General features: G+C 43.2%; 1 protein-coding gene across 2 annotated transcripts in view; it reads left to right on the top strand.

Annotated features, from left to right (window-relative positions):
• Positions 1–23,060, top strand: part of syde2 (synapse defective 1, Rho GTPase, homolog 2 (C. elegans)) — a 67,386-nt gene that overhangs the window by 8,833 nt on the left and 35,493 nt on the right. For both annotated transcript variants that reach the window (XM_014123369.3, XM_014123370.3), the window contains exon 2: positions 8,523–9,263. In XM_014123369.3, the coding sequence (XP_013978844.3) occupies positions 8,523–9,263 (741 nt within the window). The remainder of the gene's footprint in view (positions 1–8,522; positions 9,264–23,060) is intronic.

Here is a 23,060-nt window from a genome sequence, read left to right as displayed (position 1 = left end):
GCTGAAACTTTTCATGTATGATGAAATCCTGGTTGAGAATGAAACGACTGAACAAATGAACAACAAAACAGCACAGCAAGTAAGTGAAAGAAATAGGTCTTGATTATGTTTTACTGATAATGGGGACATACGTAAAAAGGCCAAACCTGGACAACGCTGGGCCAATTGTGCGCCACCCTATGGGACGCCCAATCTTGCCCGGATGTGATACAGCCTAGATTCGACCCAGACCCTGTAGTGATGCCTCTTGCACTGAGATGCAGTGCCTTAGATCGCTGCGTCCATGTGTGTGTGTTAACTATTTAACTGTACTAGAATACTTAAAAGGCCACAAAAATGTTAAATATCGGTTATTGGTATCGGTTTTTCTTTTTGGTAAGGAAAATAGCGGATATCGGTATTGGCCAAAAATGTCATATCGGTGCATCACTAGGGACCACGGATGCTTATGAAACTAATATTTTTTCTCATTATCTTTGACTAGGATTTTTTTTTTTTCAGCTGTCAGGACGCATCTCTTAACAGCTCAGCTGCCAGAACGAAATTATAAACAATTCAATTGGCTAGTTCAGCTATCTGTCAAGAAATTGCAGGTTGTAACTTGATCCTACTGCTACGATGGGATAGAGCGAAGCTTTAACTCCGCTCCCTTTCACATCTCCTCACATCTCTCTCCATCACTCATATCACTTACTGCTGTTTACTGCTACTATGAGAACTAGTTCAATAGCAATGGCATTTTCTTATCAAGCCATAAATGGGCATAATATCTAACAAGGAGAGCGATGGTAGGAAAAAAGATGACACAACGATGCATGTTCTGTCTGAATGACTCAAATCTTCCCATAGTTTGCAAAGTGAGAAGGTACACACACGTGCTGATCTACAGCTTTTTTGGTCCATAAGCATGCAGGAAGATTCTTAGGTAGCTACACCTATTGCCAACCTTTATTTAGGCATTTTAAAACAGTTCCTTCTTTCTCTATTATGACAATCATCTAATCCAACTATTAACTGTCAATTTACCGATACGATTGTGGTTGGTCAGATCAGCACAAAAGTAAATAGATAACATGGCTCGTTGCCGGAAATGGTGCATGTTCAAAATGATAACCCACTGACGTTAGCTAACTATGTTGGCTATTAGCTCCTATCTGATATATTAGCACCATGTTTATCTAGCCTGCTAGCTAGCATAGTAGCTAATATAGATAGCTATCTAACGCCACAGATGAAAGGGTTAGTTATCGTAATCTTTGCTAACAGGTCACATAGCTATCTGCTTAGCTAGCTAGCTATCTAGCTTATTGCATGCATGCCCGGGCACATCAACACAAGCCTTATTATTAGTGAATGAACTAAACTAATATTTGCAACAGGAGTTCGATTTTGGCCACTGTGTCTATTCATGCATTTCTCAATACTGCAACTTTCTGTTGGAGAATGATTTATCTTGCTGCTTGCTGCTGCTGATTTTCCCAGTTAGACATTCCTCGGGATTGTGCAGTGCTCGTGGCTCAGGCGGTAAGTTGTGGCTGGCCTAGCAGCAGTTTTGCTATGTAGAGGGACTATCGTCTAAGCCGATAAAGGAGGATCGATTGCCAATAGACTAGAAAAGGCCAATATCGGCCCGATATATCGGCTCGGCCGATTATCGCTTGTTCTCTAAATAGCACATTATCCAAATAGGCTGATGCATGGTAGCCTTTAGCCTAGAGTATTTACTTCATACAAAGTTGCCATAAATTCAAAGCACACGCATAATTGACACTGCCGGACTACACACGTGACCTGAATGCAGTTAATAAACCCTACAGGAAACCATATAGCCTATAAAATAACGTATGCCTCTTTGAGCTGTTATTGTGACTGCAGACAGTCACAAATTTGATAAGCCTATGCAGAATTCACTACATAGGCATCTCTGTCACAGACAAAGTCTGTTAACAATTCATAGAGGCATGAGGGAAAATTCTATATTTTCCTGTCCTAAAGCCTAGGCTATTTTCCTGTCCAGTCCCAATCCCACTGAAACCCAAAATCCTGTCTCACATGACAATTCCTAATATTATTCTGTAATCCATAGGTTGCATTATCAAAGCATGTCTCTTGCCAATGCATGTCAAAATAGCGATATAACATTTCCCCCGCTTCTCTGCGCTGTCTCATACTTGCTGCCCATATGAGAGCTTCAGTAGAGAATATGTGATCGGTAAACGGTATGAGAGTAGATATGGATATTTTTAAAACAGGTTAAGATACCTTGATATTTAATCTATTTCCACTATTTAAACTGATCTGCTATATGTATAACCATCAACCAAATATAGGAGATATTCTGTCATTCTTTGATGGAAGTTATTTAGCAAGCTTAGCAACTTTGGTCATTTGACTTTTGTTACTGCCGTTACAAAATGTGTATGATTCGACAACGCTTTACTCGGGGGGCGCTCTGTGCATCTTGAGCTCGCTCTGTGTCGGGATAGCCTACTGCTGAAATGCACTGAATTGAGGAACATAACGTTCAAAATTGATGAACGGTCTGTTTTGCAATTCACAACAATGTCATTGGCGATCAAAGATAGTTACTCTATCATTACTAAATATCAGTTTAATTTGCTCTGAAATCTTTACATAGTGCCGCAGCCAAGCCGGCGAGGTGGTACAGTGCCCCTCTTATTTGGGGAGAACCCTGGCATAGTGACCATACAGTATCTTGGTTTTAAACACTTTAAATGGACACTTCAGATTTACGCTGTGATTTTCGCTGTATCCACAATGTGGATAAATATGAATTATTCCCGGTATTGAAACTTGGGTGATTTTCTGAAGAATATTAATCCCTACAGTTTACTGAGTTGATGTGTGATTGGAGTAACTTTTTCATATGTCACTGGTGTTCTAGAACCTGCACAAGTTATTTTTCAGTTGGTTCTTTCCACTGCTTGAGGCTCCATGGCAAAGGTTGTGACCTACATCAAGAGTATTTTTTGTTTGATATGAATGGCATATGCGTTTACAGTTTGAATGTGATGGTAGAGAGATAGTAGGAAAGGGACGGAGGAGTGTTAGAGGAAGGCGGTGCCGTGCCATGCATGATGAAGGTGTCAGAGGTGTTGAAGAGAAACCTGTAAATCTAGAGGAGCTGTGGTCTGGAATGTCCTACATGTTGGAACACGCTCCCTCTGTTATGGAAGACCCCTTAAAGGAGACAGCTCTGCAGTGACCAGCTCAACTCACGCTAGGCTATACAACAGCAGCCTCTAATTCAACTTGAGCTAAGGCTAGCACTAAAGCTAACATGCCATCCCGATGCTATGAGCCTATTCTCACTGACGAAAGTTTAAGCAGAGGCACTGCGACAAGATTTCAATTGACATAATATGAACATCAACTGTTTCAATTTACATGACATCCTTGTCTTCTTTACATTTCGTTGAGGCTGGCAACGTGGCATTCTTTCTCTGCATCTCCAACTTACCGTAAACATCACAGTAGCCATTAGCCATGCAAACTATTCAACAATGCGAGCTTATGGTAGGTAGCAAGCTAAACAAAATTATTTCTGCATTCTCCTTAGCTACATCATAATAGCTGCATTAGCTAGTTAGCCGAATGCGGATGTTAGCTAAAACGGGGGAACTGCAGTGGGGTCGTCCCCAAAAATGTATAATAATGTACAATAAATTAAGACTACAGATTATTGAATGGAATAATATACACATTTTTTGGAGAATGATAATTTGAAACATACAGTTTTAATGAGTAAATGTATTTATACATGTTTTCATTTTGATAAGAGATGAAAGTACAATGGATTGAAGGTTATTTGTTGAGATAAAAATCTAAATGTACCGATTTTAAGGTTGTGTCATTAGATTTGGGGTGAAGTGGGGTCACAAAAAATGTTTGGGGAAAAAAATGGGGTCTCCAGAAATTGTCTGAAAAAATGGGGTACCCACTGAAAAAGTTTGAATACCACTGCCAGGCTTCCTTTGATCAATATCGTAGAAGTCTTTATATGAGGTAAAAAGCTCACTGTGACTAAAAGCATTGATAATTCTCTGGGGAATAAATCAGCTTCTTGCTTGCTTGCTTGCATAGCTAGCTAGATCATACCTTGCCTGGACGATGTCTTCCCACTGTCCAGTCGAGATTCCCATTTTTTCAACACCAGAAAAATTTAAAAAAATGCTTGTTATATCCTTGAAGTGTGTAGATTCAGTCTGTTTGAATTAAAGTTGGAATCAGAGAAGTGCACTGGCGGTTTTGTTCTCTCTTTAATGTATGTGTTCCCCTATGGAGATCAGAGTGTACAGTGAGGGAAAAAAGTATTTGATCCCCTGCTGATTTTGTACGTTTGCCCACTGACAAAGAAATGATCAGTCTATAATTTTAATGGTAGGTTTATTTAATGGTAGGTTTATCAAAAATGTTATAAATTGATTTGCATTTTAATGAGGGAAAAAGGTATTTGACCCCCTCTCAATCAGAAAGATTTCTGTCTCCCAGGTTTCTTAAAGGGAGTGCTCCTAATCGCAGCTTGTTACCTGTATAAAAGACACATGTCCACAGAAGCAATCAATCAATCAGATTCCAAACTCTCCACCATGGCCAAGACCAAAGAGCTCTCCAAGGATGTCAGGGACAAGATTGTAGACCTACACAAGGCTGGAATGGGCTACAAGACCATCGCCAAGCAGCTTGGTGAGAAGGTGACAACAGTTGGTGCGATTATTCGCAAATGAAAGAAACACAAAATAACTGTCAATCTCCCTCGGCCTGGGGCTCCATGCAAGTACTCACCTCGTGGAGTTGCAATGATCATGAGAACGGTGAGGAATCAGCCCAGAACTACACGGGAGGATCTTGTCAATGATCTCAAGGCATCTGGGACCATAGTCACCAAGAAAACAATTGGTAACACGCTACGCCGTGAAGGACTGAAATCCTGCAGCGCCCGCAAGGTCCCCCTGCTCAAGAAAGCACATATACATGCCCGTCTGAAGTTTGCCAATGAACATCTGAATGATTCAGAGGACAACTGGGTGAAAGTGTTGTGGTCAGATGAGACCAAAATGGAGCTCTCTGGCATCAGCTCAACTCGCCGTGTTGTTAGGAGGAGGAATGCTGCCTATGACCCCAAGAACACCATCTCCACCGTCAAACATGGAGGGGGAAACATTATGCTTTAGGGGTGGTTTTCTGCTAAGGGGACAGGACAACTTCACCGCATCAAAGGGACGATGGACGGGGCCATGTACCATCAAATCTTGTGTGAGAACCTCCTTCCCTCAGCCAGGGCATTGAAAATGGGTCGTGGATGGGTATTCCAGCATGACAATGACCCAAAACACACGGCCAAGGCAACAAAGGAGTGGCTCAAGAAGAAGCACATTAAGGTCCTGGAGTGGCCTAGCCAGTCTCCAGACCTTAATCCCATAGAAAATCTGTGGAGGGAGCTGAAGGTTCGAGTTGCCAAACGTCAGCCTCGAAACCTTAATGACTTGGAGAAGATCTGCAAAGAGGAGTGGGACAAAATCCCTCCTGAGATGTGTGCAAACCTGGTGGCCAACTATAAGAAACGTCTGACCTCTGGGATTGCCAACAAGGGTTTTGCCACCAAGTACTAAGTCATGTTTTGCAGAGGGGTCAAATACCTATTTCCCTCATTAAAATGCAAATCATTTTATAACATTTTTGACATGCGTTTTTCTGGATTTTTGTTGTTGTTATTCTGTCTCTCACTGTTCAAATAAACCTAGCATTAAAATTATAGACTGATAATTTCTTTGTCAGTGGGCAAACGTACAAAATCAGCAGGGGATCAAATACTTTTTTCCCTCACTGTATTATGAAGTGGCTTCTGTTCAAACCAATGAAAGTTGTTTTATATGCCATTATAAACTGGGTGGTTTGAGCACTGAATGCTGATTGGCTGACAGCCATGGTATATCAGACCATATACTACGGGTATGACAACATGTATTTTTACTGCTTTAATTAGGTTGGTAACCAGTTTATAATAGCAATAAAGCACCTCAGAGGTTTGTTGTATATGACCAATATACCACGGCTAAGGGCTGTATCCAGGCACTCTGCTTTGCGTCGTGCAGAGAACAGCCCTTATCCGTGGTATATTGACCATATACGACACCCCCTTGTGCCTTAGCTTTATTGCTAAGCATCTTATATAATAGCATGTAGGCTGAACCAATGGACTCTATGATGGATTCATTCATTTTAAGTTCTATCATAGTTAATTGCACAAATATGTTTGGGGGGGGTCATGAAATTCACAGTCTGTTTTGGTGAGAGAAACTTTAAACTTTAAGGCTCGGTTTAAGGGATTTGGGTACAGGAGATGTCAGCAATTATTTGAAAGTCAACAGTTGCTTTCTTTAAGAGTTAATAAAGTGCAGTCATTCAGTGTAGATGTGAGGAGAGGAAACCCAAGCCACAGCTCAGAGAGGTTGACTTTCAGGAAACTAATCTCAGTGGATTTCTAGTCCCTCACCATAGCCCATGCGTGCGTGTGCGCGCGTGCGCACACGCACACACGCACGCACGCACGCGCACACACACACACACACACACACACACACACACACACACACACACACACACACACACACACACACACACACACACACACACACACTGTGCCTTTAGGGCCCATGTCAATAAAATCAGCCAAGCAAAAAATAAACTTAGTTTCAATCTAGTGAACTCGGAATAGCTGCCTTACGCAACTTTACAGGCCATGTGATTTCTGTTTGCTTAAGTTCCACTAATTTGATTGCACTGGTTAAAAATAAACTATTTATTCTGACACGCTGGTACTTTTTAATAGTACACTTCTTCAAAACCCTGCACACACACACACACACACACACACACACACACACACACACACACACACACACACACACACACCCAACACCCAACTCTGGACCCTATGTATTTTGTTTTATAAGTGAAAACATTCTCGGTATCCAGTCTGTAATTTGGTGGTTGTAGCGCAGCTTGCAGGAAATCTGTTTCCTTAAGGAAAAGAGAACTTGTCATTAGCGTCTACTGTGGAGGGGCTCGTCTGGGCTGAAAGGAGAAGGCACGTATCAAAACAGTCTTTACAGAGAGAAGACTGCCATGCGATGCGTGTTGCAACAGGACCCAGCCCTCAGCACTCAGATCCAGCCTGTCTGTTTCCCTCTCTCTTTCCCAGCAGGCAGCATCTGCTCATCAGCCCATGGCTTGTCAACACTGCCTGCGGAAAAACAAGACCTGTCAGACAAACAATCTTTGCATGATTTGCAGAGTTACTTGCTTTGCGATTTGTAAGAGATTTGGCTTCTCTTTTTATTATCGGTTAGGTAAACTGTACACACAGAGCTGCGAACTGTACAGACACACAGAGACATCTCTTGTTGCGTTGAATGGGGATGGTACTTTCTGAACCCTTTGAAAAATGTCACCACATTTTTATCTATCCCTATTGATGTTCATATCGCCGCTGGTTGTACTTATGTCAACTGACCAAACCATCCTCCTCACCCTCCATCCCATTTGCCTCATCCCTTCATCCCATCCTCCTCACCTTCCATCCCTTCCTCGTCCTCCTGATCCCTGGTACCTCTATTTTCACTGCTGTCACGGCGGCTGTGATTTTTCAGATTTTTCCCCCGCTCTGGTTAAGGGAGCTCTGACTCTATCCCGTCTCTCTCTGTGTGATTTTCCGTTAGGTCTGAGCTCGCACATTCCCCAAGCTGACATTCCAGAGATGGGAAGTCATTGGAGGGGATGTGCCAGTGTTGCAAGGCGTTAGTCTTCCAAGGGGCCTGCAGGGCCTGCCACGTAATAATGACGGTTTGTGTTTTAGTCAAAATATAGCAGAACCAGCAGTGGAGAAAAATACCAAAAAACACATTTCTCATTCTGACTATCAGAGGTGAAATACAGACGTGAAGAAAGATGATGTGTTTGGAGTTTGAGTAGCGTGTGTGGTTGTATGTGAGCATGAGAAGAGAGGGGAAAGTCCCTACACATTTCACTATCCGAAGGCCAGGTAAGTCACTGTTGGTAAGTCACCTATGGTTTCATGATAGAGATGTTTTCATTTAAAGTAACAAAGACACAACGTTATCCTCGCAAGGCAAATATAATCAGGTAATCAAATGTTGGGTTTAGAAAACAAGTGGGAGGCTATGATTCAACAGGTTATAAAACATCCCCCACCGTTTCCATGGTGATAGTTGCCAGAATACCTCTTTGTGTCTTAAGGCTCCTGTATGAAGGGATACAGGTGAGCAGATGGTGGCAGTGAGATATCAGAATGCGTCCAAAATGGCACCCTATTCCCTACATACTAGTGCTTTACTTTTGACCAGATAATAGGATGCCATTTCAGATACAGCCTGTCTCTCCTGCTCTGCAGTCTGACACGTCTCTCTCTCTCTCTCTCTCTCTCTCTCTCTCTCTCTCTCTCTCTCTCTCTCTCCTCTTTCTCTTTCTCTCTCCTGCAGCTCTGATAGAGAATGTCCACTCCTCCTACTCCGACAGGCGCGAGGTTGGCGAGGGCAAGGCCAGCGAGCTGTCACTATGGAGACCCCCACTCAACACCATCACCGTTTCCAAGAAACGCAACTGGCTCCAGCAGAGCTCTGGGAGGCCGCATCACACTACCCAGGACGACTCCCAGTGCATTCTGGGAGCAGAGGAGGAGAATGGACATGGACACACACCCCGACCCCCTCCTAGCCCCTCCCCGGAGTACCTAAAACCCCCCGGACCACCGCCCTCTCGGCCCCTCCGCCTGCAGCTACCCCAGGTGAGCATGTGCCACGCCCGCGTTGGGCCCCAGCCCAGGTGTGTGGACCCGGCCGAGGAGAATGATGCGGATGATGAGGGGGAGATCTGGTACAACCCCATCCCTGAGGATGAAGAACCAGAGCTGCCTCACATTTACAGACCCACCGCCATCCCCCAGGTCAGACTGATGGTCCCTACGCGGCCCCAGGAGCCCCAAGCCCCCGAGGCACAGAGGAGGCCCAGCCGGGAAGGGGGGGCCGGACGGACCCTGGAAGGCTGCAGCCCTGACCTGGAGGGTGTGGGGGAGAGCCTGGGTGGCGGAGGTGGAGAGGGGAGTCCGCAGGGGAATGCTGTACATTCCATGGAGCCATCGGTACAGCTGCACAGACAGATGCTGCTCACATGCAAACCTCAGGAGGAGGGGCCATCCAGTTCCAGCAGAGCCACAGCTGCAGGTAAATAACCTCTAGAACTACATCTATCCATCTCCCTCCTCCTAGTCTTACTCTCTTTCTAATCTACTCTCTCTCTCTCCTTTTCTTTTCTTTTCTTTTACTATCCCTTTCTCCTCTTTCTCTGTACTCACCTCTTTCCCTTCCTCAACTTAGTGCCGGCGGCTGGCTGGCTGGCTGGCTGGCTGGCTGTCTGTCTGTCTGTCTGTCTCTCAGTCAATCAGTCTTTCAGTCAGTCTTGAGACACCACCCACATACCTCTCCTCTCTCTAATCATATCTCTACATAGTGGTGTCAGTCATTAGGCTAGCTAAACCCAGCCAGACATTAGTTAGCCAGGTGGAATTAGTTGGCATTCCTGAAGGGAAAAAATATTTTTGTCTTTTGACTGAAGCTCATTCCCGGGATTAAGCAATGCTGTAGACTAGGGCTGTCCGAGTTAACCAATTTACTGAAGTTCACTTTTTGTCATTTCAGTGCACAATTTGTTTATTTATTGTGATTAATCGCATTGTCTGAAAGCATTCAAAATACACTGGGTGTGTGTGGGTGGCAGGCCTGCAATTTTGTGATTTTAGTGGTAAGGCCATTTGGCCTTAAGATGTTCCCAATCTACCAGGGCACCAAGGCCATCTGCTAGGGCACCAAGGCCATCTGCTAGGGCACCAAGGCCATCTGCTAGGGCACCAAGGCCATTAACCAAAATAGCCAATTAAATTGCTTTGAAAACAGAAAAACAGTAGCTATTCTCTTAAAAAAACATAGGTCTATGTAAATGTACATAAATAATTAGCCTACAGTACATCTAAAGTGTGCCTCCCTCATGTCAACACCAGACCGATGCTGACATGAGGGAGGCGCCAGAAAATGTTGGCACACTTTAATGAGACTTTTAATTACATATACTGTATATATAGGCTAAACACCGGTCATGTTTGGCTAATATAATCTAGGATCATTCTTAATAAAGGCTTGATTCTGTCGACATACAGTGCATTTGGAAAGTATTCAGACCCCTTGACCTTTTCCACATTTTGTTACGTTACAGCCTGATTCTAAAATAGATTCTAAAATGATTCCTCATCAATCTACACACAATGCCCCATAATGACGAAGCAAAAACAGGTTTTTAGAATTTGTTGCTGTCCCGTTTTTTTCCTCCATTTTATGAGGCATGTCTTACCATGTTCCAACCATAGGAATGTTAAGGGGATTCTTTTATAAACACTTCCTCATATGTAATTGAAACCAGTATTTCTTTCATGTTGTCAACTTTCTTTCATTGTCCAGCAGCCAAAGGCACAATCCTAGTCATATTACCAACCCATGCTAGTTGTTGCGTCTTGTCCCAAAGCCGCTCCTGCGTTGTCTTGGCTGTGTGCTTCGGTCGATGTCCGGTTGAAATAGTTTATCAACATTTTAAGCTTAAACATTCTGATCTGTTGCATCAGCCTCATTGCTTTTTAAAGTTTTTTTTATGTACAGGGGTTGTATTACTTTGGGATCTATCACATCCCAGAACTGTCCCAGAGTATGTTTAGAATATTTTTTTCTCGCACAGAAGGACAAGCTGACCAATAGAATATGTCAATGTTTTTACATTGACATAGGCTAGTGCTTTTGCTGTTCTTTATTCATCTTGTTGGCTGACGAAAAGTAAATGTGGACAATTCTTCTAACATCTTCAATATGCGCCTCAGAATTGGATAAGAAGGATGCGCACCTTTGCATCCCCGGTGTGTCTTCACTTGTAGCCTACTTCGGAGCCTGTGAGAAGGACCAGATCATGTGACGGGCATTGTCTAATAAGAATTTTGATATTTGAGAGACCCATGTGAGTGAGAGGTGCTTCGGAGCATGGCGATTGGCAGCCGGGAGAAAGGAAAGGAATTATTATATTCAGCCCAAGGGCACAATGGCCACTTTGGCCGCAAGACATTCATTATTTTAGGCGTCATTGCTGGGAAATTTGAGGCCTGGTGTGTGTGTGTGTGTTTCAGTGTTGAGACTGCGCAGCATGATTTGAACTATTATGTAGGGTGTCAAATCAAAAATGCATATTTTGACCAACTTCTTGTCTCTATCATAATCTGTCCAAACGTTATTGAAGTTTTTAACCTTGTAGCATGGCCAGAATTAGGGTGACTAAATCAATGGAGGCCAGAGAAACAAAGTGGTAAAAAAATCAGGAAAATTGTTTTGCATCAGTAAGGCTGGATTCTGTACAATAATTAAATCTCCATGGCAACCGGACAGGCTCATCTTTCTTCTCAAATCCGCAGGACATAAAACAATATAGAGGTAAGATGGATATCGATTTAGAGACATGACGTAGTATTTTCATATTTTAGTATACGTTTAATTTGACATTTCTGTTCTTTTTCGAAGATAGCGCATCAAAACAAGTGTATCTCTGTGAAATGTCAACAGAGCACTGAGCAGCATATACCTAGCCTTTTATTTTCAAGCCTTTTACATTTATTTCAGCTCGTGTCATGCTAATTTTGCTTTGAAGACGACGACCACAAAATGTAAAATCATCAAAAGTGTTTACGAGAAACCTGCACCGCTATGTCAACAGAGCTCAGTACTTATTATCTGGTGTATTAGGTTACTACTTTTTGGATATAATGTTAGTATGTTAGGGAAAAACCCACTGAACGATTCAGAACATAAAAAATGATATTTGTCTTCACATAAGGAATTGAAATTTCAGCACCAAAGTGTGTTTTGACCCACTCTGGGCAGAGATATTGTGATGACAGCTCCTACACAACTCTCTTAATACGTTGTATTTTTTATTTGTTTCTTCTTTTGACTGCTCTGATGTGGCAACACGGTTGTTTGGACATTTTGACAAATCTTGAAGTGAACCCATAATTATGACTTTTAACTACTGTCTTCTATGGCACGCAAAAGAGCTTTCTGGTTGTTGAACGCAAAGCGAAGCTGAATAGCAAGGATATACTTATCCCTTCCGCATAATTGGCAGCAGCCATAGCAACAGAAGTTCTTTATGAAAGTCATAATAAGCCTGACACGTGCACTGGTGTTGCTCACTTCACTTTGACTAAATGTATTAGTGAAAAGAGCAAACTACCAGATATCTATTGGTAATACTAGTTGGTTAGAAGTTTTAAAATTATTAAAACACTTTTTACATTTGTCTGAGTGAACAACAGCAAATGTTTTGGAACCTCCTTCATCCTACATCTCCAGTCTTGTCTTGGGGACATTCCCTCCAAAACAATGTGTTCTGAGGGGATATTCTCTCTCTGAACCTTTTTTGTGAGAGCGAGTGACATAACACAAGCGTTGATTGACAGGTGGCGGCCAACAGCTAGAGCTCGGCCAATGGGTAACAACAAAGCCCCGGCTCACAGTGACATCACATGCTGAGTGGCCAAAGTCTCAGTCATGTAAGACTTTACATGCAGGATCAGGATTAGGCTTAGGCCAGGGCCTGAGGGGCGTCTCAGTGTTCCAGCACATGAATGCTGGAATAGCCACAGACACTGATTATAACCAATTAAAACTAAGCTATTTTCTGCTCTTGTCATTTGATATGGTACAGTGTGAAATTCCAGATATTTCCTACAGTCTTTCATGGTTAAACGATGAAAGGGTAAAGCACGTAGAAAGACTCCTCAGTGTAGAGAGAAGTTGCATGATTATTCTGTTGGTTTATCAATCTGTTCTTATTCTGTGAATTGTGTGTGAATTCTGTGTGATTGATCTGTGACTGAGACAGAAAGCCATTTACAGGAACTTGTGTTAATGAGTCAGTATGTTGTTGTGTTGTGTGGAATGTGGCGTCCTTGTGATAGTGTTGGTTGCCTAGTTATCTGGGAGATGTGCTGCTTGCTGTGTTCTGTGTTGTGAATGGTGGGGAGTGTTCAGTGACTGTTTTGTGTTCCAGTGTTCCACTCCGGAACTCCCTGCTCGTTGTTGACTTTGCGGTCGGCTCCTGTGGGTTAGCCGACGCCACTCCACACTTCAACCCGTGTCTCAACAAAAAAGAACCTACCGCATTACGTGTCATCAAAGAGAAAGTGTGTGTGTGTGTGTGTGTGTGCTACTACGTTGTGTGTGTGCCAGCTAGGCACCCAGTGAGAGGTGAAGTTACCTATTTATCCGTCAGTCAGTCACAGTGGTTGTGAACGGCGGTGAGGTGAGCCCTATAATAATAATAATAATGATGATGATGATGATGACGATGATGATGTATGTGTCCACGGTCTCTGTAAAGTGGTAAAAATACTCCCATAATCCTTTGGGATGTAACAGGAGCTGACTGCTACATCTAAATGAGACGCTGTCACGGCAGGAAGTGGCAGGGTGACAGGCCGTGTTTTGGGTTTGCAGGAGGACAATGTATCAGACATGTCCCTGACTTAACCCTTGTGTAGTCTTAACATTCTGTATACTCCCCTTGTCCTAAGGGTAAAAAATGCCCTGCCTTCACTAAACCCCTAAAATAAAGCAGCTTAATTGAATTTTAAACCCCAAATCTATTTTGCATGAAGAAACAACCTGTCATTCATCACAAACTTTGTGAATATCTGGGTTTTCCCTCTTCACAATGCAGAAAGACTGCATTTAATCAGTGGACACCACTTGTTTTTATTACAACACACCTGTCATAATTGTTTTATTTACTTAAGTAGAGGTTTATTATTATTATTGCTAAAGATACTGTATAGGTGTAAACATAATTTCTTTAGCAAGAGATAGCACTTGTATAGCCTAAGAAAGTATCAGAAATGTGAAGAAAGTAGTTTTGAATGCATTTTATTGAAGGGAAGCAATAACAGTTGTGAACTTTTTTGGCAACATAGTGATATATTCTTATATTCTGTACAATGAGGAACTCAACTACAAAATTCTAGTCGTCTCCCATTTTTTGAGCCATTGTCCCCACCCACAAGGTGTATAAACAACAACAATAAATACGAATAAAATAAGATAATAGATACAAAACAAAAACGTGAAGAACATAAATCAGTCAACTCTAATTAGCACATGTAGGACAGTGTGCAAGTGTGTGAGCATGGACTTTGCAGATATTCTCACGTGCAGCACATAGTATTTGTTTTACAGTCCTTTGGAGGGCAGAATTGGCATCTCCTCCTCTTGCCTGTCCCAGCTGCAGTCTCAGGTGGATCAGGACAAGATTCAGCCCCCTGAACAGCTTTCACAAGCGCTGCAGAGGCTGCTGTGCGGGGGAGGCGCTCACTTCTTTGAATGTGTGGGGTTACAAGTGCCTTTCCCAGCTGCTCCAGGAACACCCTCCTCTTGTTCCGCTTATCAGGCATCCAGGTAGGATTGATCGTGTTCCATATCATGAAGGCATTGTATGAGGACACATCAATCATTTTATGGAAGATGACCAGGGGCCAGCGGGCAGTCATTCTCCTGCAGCTGTAAGTTCTAATCACCTTGTCCAGGTTGTCCACACCTCATTTGTTGTGGTTGTAGTCCAGGATGATGGCTGGCTTCCTGTCCTCATGATCACTGATCTCAGCTGTTTTGTGCAGTGTGCTCAGGAGGACCACATTCTTGTTCCTCTTTGGGAGGTAAGAAACTAGATTGGTGGTGGGGGTAAAAGCAAACTTTGATAAGATTGCCTCTCTCCCCCTTGTTGCAAGGAGTGCAGGGGGGAGCTCAGGCTTGTTCTTTCTAACTGTGCCAACCATGGTGATCTTCCTCTTCAGGAGCTGCTGGCTGAGTTCATAAGAGGTGAAGAAATTGTCACACGTGACATTGTGTTCCCTTAGTCCATCTGTCACATCAAGCACAACCCGCATCCCCTGGTTCTTCACCGGGCCTCCACTGGTCGGCTTCCCTGTGTAGACTTGCATCTTCCAAGCGTAGCTGGATTGTGCATCACAGGCCACCCATATCTTGATGCCATACTTTGCTGGCTTGCTGGGCATATACTGCAGGAAAGGACAGTGACCTTTTGGCAAAAGGGATTACTATCAGTAATTAGTATCAGTGTCACAGAAAACAATCACATAAATCAGTGATATTACAGCAATACATAATAAAATGAACAGTGAAAATCACTTACATTACAGATATGAAAATAAAAATGTACCTCTGAATAGAACCAGTTGCTCATCCACTGTTACTTCAGGCCCAGGGTTGTAGAGGTATGGCAGATGCTCCACCCACTTCTCCCAGACCTCTCTTGTCAAATCGTAGCATTCTTGAGAAAGTGTGAAAGACTTTCAGTGGCATTGTGGCACGGAAAATCGACCTTCCACTCCCTGCATCCCAGAGACTACATGTAGCCTCGCCTCAGGGCCAATACACACCCGCTAAGATTAGCAGCCCTAGGTAGGCACATAGGTCAATCTCATCCATCCTTTTCCAGTTGTCTCCATATTTACGGAAACCCTCCAAATTTGTCATCTCCAGGATGATTTTTTCTATGGCTGGTGTGATGAACATGTAGAATGTTGAGGCGATGTCCTAGGCATGGGCAACTGCATGTCTTGTGGGCCATGGGGTCATCCTTATGACATTTTGTGCTGCCATCCTGCCCTGGTTATATTGTGACAAGGACCATGTTATTTTGCTGTTGTTTGACAAAAATGTCTCTCTTTCAGCTTGGGGGATTTATTCTTCATCTGAAGATGATGCATCGTGCTCTTGGTTGTATTCTTCCCCATCTTCTTCTTCAGATACCTCCTCTTCTAAATCATTGTTCTCTTGTTCCTCTTGGACATCTGAACAAATCTGACCTGTTGTGCACTGAGACGCATTGGCTTCAGCAAAGAGAGAACTGGGGGGACTGTCATCTGCAGCACCTTTATAGCCTCTGACTACATTCCCCATTAGTAAACAATGCTTTCAAGAAATGTTTATTTTGTCTGAAATTTTGTTAATTTTGTCTGTGAACTTGAGTCATGTGTGGGGTCGTGGAGGGGAGATGGTGCACATGCACAAAAAAGTTGTAGTTTTGTCTGAGTTCATCAGTAGCACACATAATCTCAATTTCTCATTGTGTGTGTGTGTGTGTGTGTGTGTGTGTGTGTGTGTGTGTGTGTGTGTGTGTGTGTGTGTGTGTGTGTGTGTGTGTGTGTGTGTGTGTGTGTGTGTGTGTGTGTGTGTGTGACAATCTTTGTACCCTGGTGGTGTACAGCTTTCATGGAAATATGAACAAAGGCGATGTTTTACTTTTTTCTAATGTTGGGGTCACTCTAGGAAAAGTAATCCAATTTCAAGTTGAAAAAATATCATTTAGGGTTTTTTCTCTGCTGTTAAACGTAGTGGGGGGGTCATTTTTCACCCTTAAGACAACACAAGGGTTAAGCAGGGTGTACTATTAGCTGGTTGGTGGGGCTATTGGGAGGGGAGGTAAGGTTGAGAACTTAAGTTTAAAGGACAAATGTCTGCTGTGCTGGGTGATTTGGCCTCCTAGTCGTGAGTGACTAACTGACTGACTGGTCATGGAATTGTTTCACCCCTCTCCCCACAGGGAGTAATGGAGACCTGTCACTCAATCTACTTTCCACAGGCTACAGGGAGGAACAGACATGGGGGTAGTATGGTCACTGCTTTCAGTAACGCCATATTGTCCACATGCAGCCTGGAAAAGAAGGCCCGAGATTAGAATAAAAGGAGGATAGAAGAATGGAGAGGGGAACTATAGTGTCCTACTCCTTTTTCAGGTTTTTGTGATGCCTACATCCTATCACCCTCCTCCTCTTCTCTTCTCCTTTATAAAGTCTCAATCCCCTCTTCACTACGAGCCAAACCCGCTAGCACAGAGGGCTACTTTATTACAAGTGGCTAAAAATGGATAACACTTTGTTACTGGCTTTGAATAATAAGAGTGTCTGTTGAATAATAATTAATTTATGCACGTTAGATTAGAATGACCCAGTCCAACACTAGACCTTCTATCTCTGTCTGTCTGTCTGTCCGGCTGGTTGGTTGGTTCTTTTTCCTAACCGGATACACCCTAGACTCCTCATAGGGCTGTCATTGACTGCTCCTTTGTATGGCTGAATGCTGTGTTTGTATGGAGGATAATGACGGATGGACTATAAAGAGCATGTAGAGGCAGGTGTGTGTTCCCATAGCGCCTGGACAGGAAATCTGGAAGTTGGGCCTATGGGGTCAAATGTGGTCAGAGCTATTTTTATGGTTGTTTGGATCAGCCTGCGAAAGTGAAGCGCTGCAGTAAATGAAGGATCATTTCATTAATTTTGACTCTGGGGATCACAAGAGTGAAAATACACACATACACACACACACACTGTGGTTGGAGTTACAGAGGATCTCTGGGCTGAGTTGGAATGCCTGTGGCAGTAGCCTTAGTCTACATAGGGAGCAAGACAAGCTGCGTTGGCAGGTAGCCATGTTGTTGTGCTATTGGGAGTATAGAAAGCATAGGGCCTGCCTGCCATGCCTGGCTATGGGTGCATCCCAAGTGGCACCCTGTTTCCTATTTAGTACACTATAAGGCCCATAGGGTACTGGTCAAAAGTAGTGCAGTAGTGCACTGTAGGGAATAGGGGACGTATACTATATTTGGTCACCATTGTAATGAAACACCTCCCTTGGCTGCTGTGGCCTCTGAAAGGATTCAAGCACTGAATGATTTAGGCCTCAAGGAGAGGAGAGCCACCAATACAGTGTCTCTGTCTGTGTCCCAAATTGCAACCTTTTCCCTATACAGTGCACTACTTTGATCAGAGTCCTATGGGCCCTGGTTGAAAGCAGTGCACTAGAGAACAGGGTGCCAGAGAACAGTGCACCAGAGAAGTCTCTTTCCTTCTCTGTTTGTGTTTATAATGAGTGTGTGAGAGTTTGCATGGGGGAGGGCAGTTCTTCACTTTAAAATGAATGCCCCAAAAAAACAATGATTGCAAAGTTAAAGGGATATTTGGGGATTTTGGCAATGAAAGCCATTATCTACTTCCCCAGAATCAGATTAACCTGTGGATACCATTTTTATGTCTTTGCGTGCAGTTTGAAGGAAGTTGCTAACTAGCGTTAGCGCAATTGCTAACTAGCATTAGCGCAGTTAGTATTGGCTGGCGAAACTACCTCTAACTTCTTTCAAACTGGATGCAGAGACATACAAATGGTATCCATGTAGCAACAGTTATCACAATTGTTAAAAGGTTTGAAAAACAATTGAAATAAATGCAACAGTTGGACAATATATGAAGATACTGTCATTCTGCCTCTGAACGAGACAGTTAACCCACTGTTCCTAGGCCGTCATTGCAAATAAGAATTTGTTCTTAACTGACTTGCCTAGTTAAATAAAGGTTAAATATTTGTATTTTTTTATAAATACTAAATCCATCAGATATTGACAGAATTATAGCATATTAAACATTTTACTGGCACGGACAAATAATTAATGAAGTTCAGGAATTTTGTTGGAAATTCAGGTATTCAATTTATTGTCAAATATTTTTTTTAAATCTTAGAATGCACTCATATTTACATTTTCTAATGGTATTAGGTATTTTTTTATATATATTTTGTGTTAAAATAAAGTTATATGTGCAGCATTTGCATAAATACACTGGGTGTATTTGCATGTATTAATACATTAACATAAACGGGTGGAACAGGGTTGCAACACCAACAATGTGCTGTCTGCATTGCTTGCTGTTTGGGCTTTAGGCTGGGTTTCTGTATATCACTTTGTGACATCGACTGATGTAAAAAGGGCTTTATAAATACATTTAATTGATTGATTGGTCTAGGCCTATCTGCACTGTCTAGACTGCCTTATTAATTACTGTTGTTGTCAAATTCTGTTGCATTATACAACAAATGTGTCAATAGCAGGATGCCCTCAGATAAGTCAACACGCTTGGCTCTAGATAACACCTATCTATACATACTTAACATTGTTTGCAAAATCAGACATACTATCACTATAATTAGTGTTCATTTTCAGAAGTTGCTTTCATTTCAGTGCAACTAATTTGTAAGCATTTGAACTGTATTAAATTATTACTTTTTTAAATTCCACCAAAGAATGTACACCCATCAAAATAAAAGTCTCTTCTCTTTCTTGTGATGTTAGTGTCGATGAGGCGTTAAATCCCAGACGAAGCTTTAGTGTTCTTATAGATTCAACGGAAAGGCGATGTATTCCATTGAAACCATTTCAGCCATTACCGGGTTGTGTTTGACAGGTAATTCCAAACATTTACGTGGTCGTAACGTTAACAGGAATAACGACAGTCACACGCAAGAGTATGAGAGTCTCAGGAGTAAAATGAAAGCAATCAATCCAGCGAGATTTAAGTGACAAGGGATTTTGGACCCCTCAAACACAGGAAATAGATGGTTGAAAAAGACAGATCTTTAGGTGGCCGGGGCATGCATGTTGCTAATCCATGAGTTCATCTGATTTTGGGGAAGTAGATAAAGGGCTTCTTTGCCAAAATCCCAAAGTATAACTTTAAACAAACCATACAACTCTATGCACAAGGACTGCAATATGCAGAAATCGTTCCTCCATTTCCTGGTTGAAAAATGTGAATAGTTTGCCTAATTTCAGTTTATGTGACAAAACAAGCAAGTGTAAAAAAAATCATTGTACCATCTAAACCACGGTGAAATATATTTTCAATAACCAGAAATATTGTATTTTCAGCTGTTTGAAGCTGGTGTACCAAAACGAAACTTAAGAACGGGAACATTTCTATGTGAATTTGGTCGGGTCGCACCAAAAGTTACATATTGCAGCTTTAACAATTTCCACAGAAAATGATGCAAAAATAGATTTACTTGAAAAAAAGTGCAGATGCAAGGTTTGGTAACAGAATGACAGCACAAACAGCACACACCATAATTCTGTTATCAAACTTTGCATCTGCACTGTTCTTCAAGTAAATGAGTCTCTGTTACCGTGGAATTGCCTAGGGGTAATTAAGGACATCAACTTTGTCTCCTATCACCTTCTGTCAGAGGAAGTATACTGATACACGCACAGTTACTGTTACAAAACACACTAACTTTCTCACACTGCCGTATTCACACATACCATGCCCCCCCCCCCACACACACTCAGTCTCTCTTTACGCCCACACACACACACACACACACACACACACACACACACACACACACCACACACTGCTCTCTCGCTTAGCACCTGTCTGGGCCCAGAACGTTATTAAAGGCAATCGAGGGCCATAAATTCCTTTTCTTTGTTAGAGGGGTGTCAGTGACAGTCTGTGGGCCTGGGGGGGTCATAAGGGAGAGGGGGGTGTATAGGGGCGACACTGGTCACCCAGCTTCGGTTCCAGCGTGCGGAATGCAACCCTTTGCCCTTTGACCCTATGAACGTCCCCCCGGGGCTTAAGTATCAAACAGAACCTCAGGTAGAGGGTGTTGAGTGTCGGTCCCTCTCTTTCTCTCTGACGTTGCTGTAGATGTTGCCACAGGGTAAATGGCTACAGAATAGTGAGGGAAATATGGAGAACAGCACAGTAGTCATTGGATTTGTTTTAAAGGTAATATTATTCTACTTGGTAAATGTTATATCCACCAGATTTAACTCAGTTGGCTGTTGTTGTGGATGAGGGTTCTGTTCATACCATTAGATTTAGGAGAATTGCCAAATACATTTCCAAATCATGTACTAATCTGAAAACGGACATAAAATCAGACAATACATTTCAACATACATTTGCTTTACATGTAATTTACCTTTATTATAGGAGATTTTGAAATTTGATTGGTCAAAAATGTGTTCCAGTGGTTTCAGTGCCTTCTGAAGGCATGTGAGTTTGGCCAAACCTAAACCTCAGTATCTGGGACCCATCCTAGATGTTGTTTGGCACTTCTTCCAGAGGTATTTTGCACCTTTGGTCCGGCTCTCTCCCCCTTTCCCCCTCTGTGTGCTGGTATTTGTTATTGTCAGGAACCACTAGCTAACAGGGATTTATATTCAGCAGCCTAAGGAAAGGGAATGGAGGCTAAACATGGTTTATTATGGAATGTCAGATAACACCCCCTTTCACTGGCCAGGCCTCTGATTCGCAGTACAAGGAGTGCCTTTGTCCCCCACATACCCCCCCCCTCTCATCTTCTGTCTGCCCCTCTTCATGCATGCAGCAACCCACTCTGCCCTACTGCTGCCTCCATCTTACCCCGTCGCTACACCCTCCGATACCTCCTCTACCCCCTCCCTGCCTCCCTCTTACCCCCTCGCTACACCCTCCGATACCTCCTCTACCCCCTCCCTGCTTCCCTCTTACCCCCTCGCTACACCCTCCGACACCTCCTCTTCCCCCTCCCTGCCTCCCTCTTACCCCCTCGCTACACCCTCCAATACCTCCTCTACCCCCTCCCTGCCTCCTTATTACCCCCTCGCTACACCCTCCGACACCTCCTCTACCCCCTCCCTGCTTCCCTCTTACCCCCTCGCTACACCCTCCGACACCTCCTCTTCCCCCTCCCTGCCTCCCTCTTACCCCCTCGCTACACCCTCCGACACCTCCTCTTCCCCCTCCCTGCCTCCCTCTTACCCCCTCGCTACACCCTCCGACACCTCCTCTTCCCCCTCCCTGCCTCCCTCTTACCCCCTCGCTACACCCTCCGATACCTCCTCTACCCCCTCCCTGCTTCTCTCTTACCCCCTCGCTACACCCTCCGATGCCTCCTCTTCCCCCTCCCTACCTCCCTCTTACCCCCTCGCTACACCCTCCAACACCTCCTCTTCCCCCTCCCTACCTCCCTCTTACCCCTCTCTCCAGAATAGCACAGCAGGCCTCTCTGAAAATAGAGCAGGGGATGTTGGCAGGTCATGCTACCCTCTTCTGTGCTCTCTCTCTCTTTCTCTTTGCTTTCTTTTTTCTCTTCCTCTCGCTCTTCAACTCTCTTTCCCTCTATCTCTCTTTCTTCTATTTTCTCTTTCCTCTCTTTTACTCTCCTTCTCTCTCCCTTTCCCTTTCCTTTGCTCTCTTCACAGTGAATAGCCAACAGAATCACTCCTTTGTTTCAGCAGTGTGGAGGAACTTGCTGTTTGAAAACAGAAAACTGTAAATGATACGCAAGTGATAACTATAAAGAGAGAATAAGCACATTGTAGCGTGTTTTGGAGTGATTTAATGTATTATATTCAACTGTGTGGTTTGATCCCTGAATTCTGATTGGCTGAAAGCTATGGTATATCAGACCGAATACCACGGGTATGACAAAACATTTAGTTTTACTGATCTAATTACGTTGGTAACCAGTTTATAATAGCAATAAGGCTCCTTTGGGGTTTGTGATATATGGCCAATATACTCCGCTTTGCGTCGTGCCTAAGAACAGCCCTTAGCCGTGGTATATTGGCATATACCACACCTCCTCTGGCCTTATTGCTGAAATATTCAACTGTGACAGAATTGTGCTCAAAAAGTAACTGAATGTTGAAGGAATTAAATAAAGTTTTTGTTGTACTAGTTACTGACTTATTGTCTTGGAAGGCCACGAATGTGGATACTACTAGTACTGCAGTGCACCAAATCATACAGTTCTCTTAAAATGGTGGTGATACAGAGTGTTTTTGGTTCTGTACAATATATAAATGAGTTACCTCAGCCATGTTACATGTTTTGGACATTCTGTCCCTTGAAGCTGATGGTATTTCCCTGTGATGTGTGAAAGGGGGAGAGGACAGAAAAAGGGAAAGGTTAGCAAAGGAGGAAATCCTATTAGGAAAGTGAAAAGGGAAAAGTGCTCTTCTCCGTTTGAAACGGGCTCAAGAATCCCGTTGGGGGACCAGTGGGACACTTCAGTCATCTAAACTGTAGCTGGCCCGGC

The sequence above is a fragment of the Salmo salar genome, chromosome 10 (genome assembly GCF_965601325.2).
Source record: "Salmo salar chromosome 10, fSalSal1, whole genome shotgun sequence".
NCBI classification, from domain to species: Eukaryota; Metazoa; Chordata; class Actinopteri; order Salmoniformes; family Salmonidae; genus Salmo; species Salmo salar.
The sequence above is the reverse complement of the archived record's forward strand: the minus strand, read 5'-3'. Positions and strand labels throughout refer to the sequence as shown.